Source organism: Xiphophorus maculatus, chromosome 3, assembly GCF_002775205.1.
Source record: "Xiphophorus maculatus strain JP 163 A chromosome 3, X_maculatus-5.0-male, whole genome shotgun sequence".
Taxonomy (NCBI): domain Eukaryota; kingdom Metazoa; phylum Chordata; class Actinopteri; order Cyprinodontiformes; family Poeciliidae; genus Xiphophorus; species Xiphophorus maculatus.
This window is the reverse complement of record NC_036445.1, coordinates 27,105,286-27,115,649: the sequence shown is the minus strand read 5'-3', so window position 1 is coordinate 27,115,649 and position 10,364 is coordinate 27,105,286. Positions and strand designations below refer to the sequence as shown.

Genomic DNA, 10,364 nt, shown 5'->3' with positions numbered 1-10,364 from the left:
TCGGGTAGTTTCCATCCAAACGTCAAAGCCCGGCGTGCACATGAAGATCTCACACGACTGCCATTTGTCCCATGAGAGCCGGGAGACTCTGTTGCCACACAAGACTTCCATTTACATAGCGCGAGTTTTTTCAAAGGGAAAGGTCAGCCGCCGGGGCAGCTCGCCAGGTGTTTGTGGAGCAGCAGACCAGTGCGGTGTGGTGAATGTAATTACGGCACTCTGGCAATCCGATAACCTGGCAGTCTGTCTCTCAACACGGTGAAAGTACACTGGCATATTAAATGTGGCTCTGCAAACATGGTCGAGAGCAAGAGAACGGTCCCCCTGCATCCCCACGGTGTGGGCCACAGGCTACAGGAGGGAGGGATTTTAATGACTGTGTTTTAAAGTGACCACATTTAATACTTTCAGCTCTCGTTTTGGTGGTGTTAAACAAGGGCAGTCCTCTATCTTGGTAAAGTTCCAATTGGGTCCACCCAGGGTGAGCGAATGACTGCCACCGCAATACCCACTCTGCTGGTTTTATTACTCATCCATCTCAAGTGCCTCAGAAAAGCTTATGGCCTGACAATAACAAGGAAAGAGATTTTTTTTTGTCTTTTTTACTCTCTTCCTGAAGGCAGAACTTCTCCTCCGGCTGGTATGCCACTCGTCTGAAAGGACAGCTGAAGTCAGAGCGAGGAGAGAAAGAGAGAGAGAGACTCGGGGTCTCGTGGGAGTGCTAAAGCCACAGATTACATGACAGATAGTAACCTAATTGGCTGTGGCCCCGTTCCGTGAGATGGATGTGATTCGCGTCTGGCTGGGGCTAAGAGACTCAAGCAAGTTTCAGTTAGCCGCATGGAGAAAACGGGTGGAGGAGGGTCTTCAGAAGCAGTGGTGGCTGATGTTTGAGACAGAGATGCAGAAATGCAAAGGAAAGTGGATTTGTAAGAAAGAAAGTCTGACAATTGTATCACACGTAGCAGAAACGTCTAAAGATGTGCTAGTTGAAGCTCTTAGAAGAACAGAGGCAAAGGGACTCTGGAAAATATGGTTATTTTAAAGATTTATAGAACAATTATCTGAACTGACAATATGACTGGTTAAAAACTATTGACGTAACATCTCAAGAAATCACTCAGGATGTTAAAAATTTGGGCACAAGTGGATCTTCCAAATGGACAATGACTTGAAACATACCACCAAATAAATTGTAAGGTAATGTAGTAATAACAAAGTCAGTTATGACAGTCAGCTAAGTCAGTTGAGCTTGAGAGTCCATTTCAATGCCTTGTTCTTAACCCTACAGGAGTTAGTTTTTTTATTTTTCTCTGTATTTATTCTGGCACTTAGCAAATGTAAATAATTTTAGAGACCGTAACTGAGCTAAAATAGAAAGGGTTTATTCCCATTAAACGTCAGAAAGTGAGCATTATGAGTCTGTTTTAAGATTGCATTTCAATATATTATCACTCACTACATTTGGTTTAAAACTTTAAGTGTGACAATATAAAAAAAACAAAACTGTTTTACATCATCAAGCTGTTAAAATAGTGTAGGCTGTTGGTAATTACAGAACCTATGTGCTACCTTTTGGCCTCAAGAGACATACAGTACAGACCAAAAGTTTGGACACACTTTCTCATTGAATTCAATGAGAAAGTGTGTCCAAACTTTTGGTCTGTACTGTATGTGTGAAAACCTCCACTGCAACGTGACGGGGCTGGTCTTTGTCTGTATGATGTTGCTCACAGACTCATGCTTGGATGCAAATAATCTAGAGCAGATTATGAGTCAGATTTACATAGCCAGGACATTTGAACTACATGTTAAAACAATTTTTTTTTCAAGGTTTTTACCTCTAGAGGAGAGATTTTTTTCTTATTGCTTAATGCAATAAGAGGGTAATGGTGTCTGGTAAGATTTAAGGTCATTATGCTTTTATTATTTAATGTCCTTTTAGGGTGACATTGGAGAAAGTTCCATAGTGACTCGAATTGTTTTATCTTTTTTTTCTCTAGGGTGCATGGAGCACACAGTAACCCAGCAGCGCCCCTCCCTGCCTGTTGCTGCTGAAAGAAGTGTAATGTAAATCTAAACGAATGTGCCTGTTTGGTGATATTTTCAGTTGCGAGTAACACATACAGGTGTCACAGTGTGGAAGGTAAGAAACTGGTTACTAAGGTAACTGCTGACTGCTAACTACAGTAAACAAGCTAAAAGTGTCGTGTCGGTTTTGCAGCTGACTGCAGGCTCAGCTAGAGCAGATAGCTTGACTAATCAACCAGCTTGTTATTCTTGTGTTACTCCATATAAGAATAATATTAACTATACTAACTAATATTAAGATATCCTCAGTCACCTGTCTACCCATGTCTTGTGTTGTTTGTTTGTTGTACAATGACAGTAGAGGCTGATTCTGTGAAAATTCAACTCACAATGGGTGATAAGTTTAGAACTACATTAATTATTCTATTTTTTTCATGGCAGTAATAACAGGGAATATGTTTTCATTTGAATATACATTTCCTTAAGCATATTTTAAAATATTATTTGTTGTAATTTGTCTGTAAAATTGAAGTATTTGAATAAATTCAAGTGTCTTTTTCCATCATGCTTTAATTTTTATGCTCACGTTTCATGACCCACTTTGAATCATAAATTACATAAATACAATTGACCTGCTTGAATACGAACACTTGCTGCTGTTCCCTTTTGGAAAACCATTATATGAAATATTTTTGTACAATTTTAAATGTGTGTGTTGACAGCATGTACTACTGACTAGTACAGCATCAACAGTGCTGGGCTAATGGTTACTGTACTACTTCCATCATCCTGTTTTTAAAAATCTAAAAACAGGATAATGGAAGTAGTAATGTACTTCCATTATTTATTTATTTTTTTATCAATCATCCTATATATAAATTATATTCATCTGTACGACAGAAATCTCCTGCAGACATCCATCCAAAGACATTATTAGCTATTATGAATGTTAAGACAAGAGGCAACAAATGGACCGAGTCCAGCGTCTCCCGGTGGGTGACCGTCTACATACCCGCCCGAACCTACGTCGGTCCTGCTCATGTCCAGAAATCTCCCGTCTTTATTAGGCGCTGACCCCAACAGCTGAGGAGCTGACCGAGACCCTCCGCCTCCTCCCTGGACCTCGGCTGACACCGTGACTCAAGCGTAGCTCGGCTATTTAGACATCCAAGCTGTTTGGGGACTTGTGCTAAGAGGAGCAGAAGGAGTCGGCTGATGGAGCCGGAAGAACAGAGAGCTCTCCCTGCGCTCTTTTTTTTTTATTTTTATTTTACTTCCCCCCACCCAATCACTCAGCCATTCATCCTCTCACCTCTTTTCTCTGTCTCTCTGTAATTATACCTGCTCCGCCAAGCGTGGCTCGAGGCGTGGCCGGGCGAAAATCACTTGCTAATATGACTGTGCGGTCGGAGCAGGTGATGAAGAGAAGAGAAGGCCTCCTCGCTGGCTGTCTCTGTGGAAACATGCGGCTGTGTGGGGGGGGGAGCGGCCACGCAGCCTCCACGTCCCTCCTGGGACGAAGAGGTGGAGGAGGCCTCGCTTTGGGGAATAATAACGTGAGCAATGTGAGGGGCCATGCATTTTCAAAATGTGCCCGCTACAATTGAAAATCCACAATGAGGCGAAGCGGCGTAACCATGTGACTGTGTAGCCCCCCTTTTTGTCTTGGGATTGTTTAACAGCTCAGATTAAACAGGCGGAGCTGGACGTCGGCGCGAGGGGAAGGTAGAGACGAACGAGAGCAGATTCCCTCCGGAAGACGACGAAGCGTTGCCACCATGTCGGACAGAAAAAGCCTTTCTCTTTTTTTTAATGTCGGGAACAGTAGGCCGGCCCACGGTATATGCGCTCTAAGCTGCTGGGTAGCGCCACCAATCCAGCACTTTTCATTTCAAAACTTAAAATTTCTAGATTGATTCAACAATTATCATTCATTTAGCTTTATTTCAGGTATATTTAAGGTTTATGAACAGACAGTACCGACCAATCACACTGCGGATGTCATTAATTAAGGTTTATGAACAGACAGTACCGACCAATCACACTGCGGATGTCATTAATTAAGGTTTATGAACAGACAGTACCGACCAATCACACTGTGGATGTCATTAAGCAATTTGGAATTGACTGTGTTGCCTGAAGGCGCAGTGGTATGTTTATTCTTCCCCTCTAAACCAAATAAGATTTAAGTCAGATTTTTTTTTTAAGTGAAAAAGTTCTAATTTAGATTTTTTTTTAACAAAGGTAAAACGTATTGGTTTGTTATAATTTAGTGTCACGTGTTAATTCTTTTCCTTCTGCCTCATCTTCTTACTCGTTTCATTCTGGAAATAACTTGATTATATAATCTAGAGGTTGTTTTGTGTTTGACTAGCGGCAATTTTAAATATTTCTCTATATTTTGCCCAAAGTCGACGACCGATTTTGGGCACCCCTATTATAGAGGCTGGTGGGCTTACCTAGTCATGGGGCCCTCAAATCAAACCATTCCTTGGAGTCTCAAATATTCTTTGGCCGCCTCTGTCTGTACCCATTGGAAAAATTGGGTACGTAAAAGAAAAAAGTTTACACTGCATCCCAGCGAAAGCACACGAACGTGCAAACGACGTCAGACTGTGCTGGCGGCACACAGATGTTGCCAACAGAGTAGGGAGATCTGGCACATCCCGCGCCGCTGCAGGCGCTGTGTGGCCGCAGTCGTAAGGGACGCCGCGGGTTTGTGACAGGAGAGAAAACGGAAGAAGGGGAAAGGACGGCAATTATTATTTCCGTGCCCTCACCGCAAAAGGCTGAGGGAAGTTCACAGTCCTTCCCGCACAGATATACAACAAACATCATTAATTTGGACTGCTTAGACAGCAGCACGCATGGTCCGGCCTTCAAAGGAATACCACGCATTAATTATTAATCCCCACTACACTGGACAGCATGAAAAGAACAGCCTCTGACAGTCGGTTGGAAGCACTAATAGGAGACACTTTTTTTTTCTCCCTCCCCGCCTTCCACACTCCCTCCTAAAACAGAGCGACGTGAAAAAGCCAAGCGGCTTGAGCTCATTTTATTACAACCACAGTGTGGGCCCCCTGGAGTAACCTCGACTTCGGTTTTGCCTTCATTTGCATGACCCACAGAACACCACACACTTTCCTCCCCCACCACCTTTCTTTGTAACCGAGCACTTTGAAATTACACGCTGGCATTCAATGACTAAAGCCAGGTTATCTGCGGAACGTGCCATTTTGCAGCAGCTTGGTTGTTATATACATTATCTTGTAGGGATAGCAATGATTTTTTTCCCCTTCTTATTAGATTCTCCCAGCAGGGAGCAAATTGAACGGGAGATAACAGCTGGCTGCTCTCATCACCTATGCACATCCAGGTAGCAGCTCATCTACATTCCTTCCAGAGGAGAGCGGGTCCTCTGTTCGGCCTGTTAACGCGCTGGAGCTTCAACTCGCTCGTTAATGAAGATCACACCTAAAACTGTTACCGTGGAGATGAGAGTGTCACACATTTTTCACCCGTTGCTGAACTTGTTGACAGTTTGGCGAAAGGGGGTGCCGAGATTCGGCTCTCGGCATGTGATTCGTCCCTCGGGAACGAGCTGCGCCCACCCCTCCGCCCCACCTCCATCGTTACCCCGCCACCCACCGAAATCCTCCTCCAGAGCCTCACATTCTTTTTAAGGGCTGCCGATTAAAGGCCTTCACTTCACACATGTACCAGCAATCCAGATGCTTTTTTAAATTTATTTAGCTAAATATCCTTACAGGAAAGTAAAAGTAAAAATAAACAGAGCAATCACCTAAATCTACAAAATCCATTTACTATGCTATGTGTATTATAATCAGTCCAGAAAAAGGCATAGTTTGCACTGCATGACATCTTTACATCCCAAAAAAAAGGACAAACTCAAGCAGTATAACATCTCTCTCCCGCAAGAGTCCCATCGTCTAGGACGCAGTTGACAGGTGGCGTTTCACTTAAAAGTTGCAGCACTCTATTCAGTTGTCCTTAGGTAAGTAAAAAAAAACAATTTGCAGGAGGTTTCCTCAAAAAAGAAAATTGCCTTGAGTCATCGTCCATGCAATGCAACACAGAGGGAAAAAAACCGCAGCTGGCATGACGGCCGCCGAACATTTGAGTTGGACATGCAGCAGAGGCCAATCGAAAGCGTTGACGGATGCAGCATCTGAATGGCGTCGTTGTGCTGTGTTTTGGAGGTTGCGGGGAGGGGAGGGGGCAAAAGAAGGAAGGAAGACTTTCATGCAAAAGTTGAACAGCATTGAGTCATTTAATTGCCGTGTCCATCACATTGCCCCCCACCCTTTCCCACCGCTTCGCCCACCCTCACACGTCCGAGTTGATGCTCAGGTTGGCCAAGCGCGGGTCAGAGTTGATCTCGTACCGGTAGTGGTACCCCTCCATGTGGTCCCTGCAGGCGTCCCGGATGTTGTACATCCATCGCTTGATGCCCTTTCTGTTCAAGAAGAGCACTAGCAGGAACATGACCCCGATGAGGGCCAGCACCAGGCCCAGGAAGACATACGACGTCTTCAGGACCCTCTGCATGTCGCCCGTGCACGTCAGCTGGGACTGCTGCACCTGCAGAAGGGGCCGGTGCCTCACGGCCTCGGGATCGGCGCAGGTCAGTTCGATCTTGTCCACTACCTGGGTGGAGTCCTTCAGCCACGCCAGCAGGTCGCTGATGTAGCAGTTGCAGTGCCACGGGTTCCCTGCTAGCTGGACGCGAAGGTCAAGGCGGAGGTCAAAGCCAGCCATCGTGGCGTTGGGCAGATCCGTCAGGTTGTTGTCCCTCAGGTCGAGGTCACTCAGTGCCGGCAGAGCCCCGTTCTTGTCCACGCTCTGGAACTTGATGAGGGAGCTGTTGCGGAGGTTCAGGGTGGCCAGGCCGGGGAGGCCATTGAACATGCCGTCCGGCAGTAAGAGCAGATCGTTGTTGGACAGGTCCAGGGTGGTGAGGTTGGAAAGGTTTGCATGGACAAAGAAATGAAGGGTGGTGTAATTGTTAACAGACCTGCTGAGGTTGAGGAACTGCAGTTTACTATCATTAGGGAAAGCGCTTTCGCTGAAATTCTGGAATGAATTGTTACTCAAGTCCAGCCGTACAAGGTTTGGCAAGTTTTTGAACGCCCCTGCATGCACATACTCCATCTCATTGCCGCTCAGGTACATTTCTGACAGGTTTTCCAGACGGGTGGGGAAAGAGGAATCGCTTATTTGAGCGATTTTGTTTCCCGTGACGAATAGGGATTTGGTATTGGCCGGTAAGGAAGGTGGCATCTCGACCAAGTCCTGGTTTTGGCATTTCACAGTTTCTAAGGAGCACAGGCATTTGTCCGGACAGCAGCGGCAGGACACGGCGAGCACGAGGAGGAGCAGCAGGCGCGTCATACCGGACTTGTGAGGTCTCCCCGGGCGCATTTTTTGGGAGGCGCACAAATCAGTGTATGCAGGAGGGAGGAGGGGGGGAAAAACTGCTTTTCAGCAAGTCACCGCTTCCTCTTTCCGTCTGGAACAAAGTTTTTCAACAGAGTTTTTCCTCCTTAATCCGATTAAAAACAGCTTCCTGTAGCCCCTCCATGTAACCGGCCGCGTGGAGGGGGGGTTACCAAAACTCGCGTATTAGAAGAGGCTGCATTTTCAAGGAACTTCTGCGCACCTTTTCGACAGCTTTCACAAACATCAGCTTTTTTCCTCTCCATCATCCAAAGCTGCGCGAGGATCCTTCAGACTCTGGGGGGAAGCGGGAAGAAATGAAGTCAAACGCAGAAAGAAAGGCGGTCCTGAACGTCACTCTGGCAGCGGGTTTCCAGACAAAGCCACCTTTTCTTCCAGACAGAGGCGCAGCGTATCTCTCTCTGTCTCTCTCTCTCTCTACCAAGCGCACATCCAGCTTTCTGACCGCCCAGCAGCAGGAGGGAGCGCTACATCACAAGGAGGGAGCGTACCATTACTCGCCGACAGGAGGGGTGGAGGAAGGACGGGGCTTTTATTAAACCCTTAACACCCAAATGTGTACTTTCTGGCAAGTCTTCCTCGTGGAACCCCTACACGTTTCCACTCCTGTGGAAAACCGCTCAGGTTTTAAAGGGACAGGAGCGGTTTGTGGAGCCCGACAGAAACCCCCTAATAAATAAACCCGAAGAGGCCCCCGAGGGAACGAGAAGCCAGAGGGCTGTTATTAAAACATTTATCTTCTGATTCACGCTGATACTGTCACTTTTGAAGATTCATATAAACCCTCTTGGGCTCTAGGCTGTGGCATCTGGGTGGGAAAAACAGATTTAGAAAACAAAAAACAAAACAAAAAATATATACTATATATATATATATATATATATATATATATATATATATATATATATATATATATATATATATATATATATAGCCTATATATATATATATATATATATATATATATATATATATATATATATATATATATATATATATATATATATAGCCTATATATATATATAGCCTATATATATATATAGCCTATATATATATATATATATATAGGCTACTTTGTACAAAATGGTTAAAACATCAAAATTATTTTATTATTTTATAAACACAGTCCAGTCAACCTAAAAAAAAATCTGGAATGAAAGAAAATAAACCAAACTCATTAAATCTTTTACATACACACACATGTATGTAAAACATGTGTTTTACACTCACACACACCCACACACACACACACAGTGGTGGCCTAAAGTTAGATTACATTTATTATTTTTTTTATCTAAGTACTAATTTCAAAGACAAAGAAACATATGGAACATTTTTTTTTCCTATTTTACTCTCATCTGCTCCAGTTTTTACTGAAACATCTCAGCTTTTATCTGTTGTACATTAGTGCTGCAGCACACTTCACTCAGGTGTGTTTGCTTTGCACAAGAACTGATGTCTCTCCAGGAAGTCCAAGCACCAAAAGAGGTATCAGCATAACTGTTTCGTGAACTCGTTCATATTTGAAAAGGATTAGAAAACACTTGTCTCCCTGAATATTGATAAAGTTTTTTTTTTGTTTTTAAAAGAAGATAAAAACAGTCCCTCTCTTTGCAGTACTGGTTCAGTGACAAGATTTGAGAAAACAACCTTTCTCTTCCTGCCCCAGTTTTTTATTTTATTTTACAAATCTCTGGAAAAACTAATTCTCTGTTGGTTTATGCAGGATTAAACCACTGAGAATAAAAAGAAGAAGAAAACAAAACTGTGGATGGATTTGTGCTTGATTAGCCCGCTCCTCGATATATCAAATTTGGAAGCCCCCCTGATGGTGATCCACTGTGTGTAACCCTATAGCTTTTTACCTCTGTCTGGCCCCTCTTGTATTCTTAGCCCTGGGTCAATGGGACAACCATCTGAGTAATTCCATCACACCTGGATTGTGGCTGAAACCGATACCCTCAACGTCTGCCGGGCCTGACATTATGTTTTCCAAGAAGACGCATAAACGTTTGACACTCGACATCACCTGCTCACACTGAGGCCTGCGTGCTCGAAAGATTTTTCTTTTTAAGGAAATAAAAACATGTCATCCAGAGTAAATATTTTAAGGTGTCGTATTTTGTAAGCGCTAAATCGATTCAAAATGAAACAAGGCAATGCGTAGCTCCACAGATAACCGACAGTTTACTAATGCAGCATTAGCATCAGTCACACTTTTCATGGAAGTGACAAAAAAACCAGAAAAAAAAACATGAAAACAACTATGAGCAGCAGTGAGAAGTGACAAAAGCTACTGAATGATGCAGCATAGCAACAATTGTTTCCTGCTTCAGGTTTATTGTATCTTAGTGACACTTGGCATTTCCTTACTATGGCAGCATACAAAAAAAGACAAATTGGAGATCTTCTATAAATATGTAGTCACACAATTAAAAGAAGAAAGATTCTTTTGAATTTGTTTAAAATTTGTTTTATGAAAGTTAAGGAGTTTTTGATAGCCTTAAGCCATAATAATCAAAGTGAACATAAATCAACTCTTAATACAGTTTCTGAGTTTGTCGCTTTAAATTTAATTGCTCGATTTGCTGAAATAAATTATTCATGTGGGACGTCGTATTTATAAGTCAAAGACATAGACTGCACTTTCTTATGAAGTAAATTCAGCTTTAAATGAACATTTTAATGCCATACTCAAGCATTTTCAAGGAAAAGTCAAGGCCTTTAACCAGAAAAACACCGAGTAAGGAAGAGACTAGAAACAATCTAATTTGGGTAACTTTGAAAGTAAACTTATAATAATGAAATATAATGGTTCAATTTAACAGCATTCATTATAGCTATCTTTTTCA

At 43.1% G+C, this 10,364-nt stretch overlaps 1 protein-coding gene across 1 annotated transcript; it reads right to left on the bottom strand.

The window, feature by feature from the left end:
* Positions 1 to 5,709: 5,709 nt before the first annotated feature.
* tpbg (trophoblast glycoprotein) lies at positions 5,710 to 7,973 on the bottom strand. The gene has a single exon (XM_005809661.3). The coding sequence runs from the start codon at positions 7,474 to 7,476 to the stop codon at positions 6,382 to 6,384; it is 1,095 nt and encodes a 364-aa protein (XP_005809718.2). The 5' UTR covers positions 7,477 to 7,973; the 3' UTR covers positions 5,710 to 6,381.
* Positions 7,974 to 10,364: the final 2,391 nt, after the last annotated feature.

Coding starts and splice junctions, on each gene's coding strand:
- tpbg (XM_005809661.3), bottom strand. CDS start 7,476: ATGCGCCCGGGGAGACCTCACAAGTCCGGTATGACGCGCCTGCTGCTC.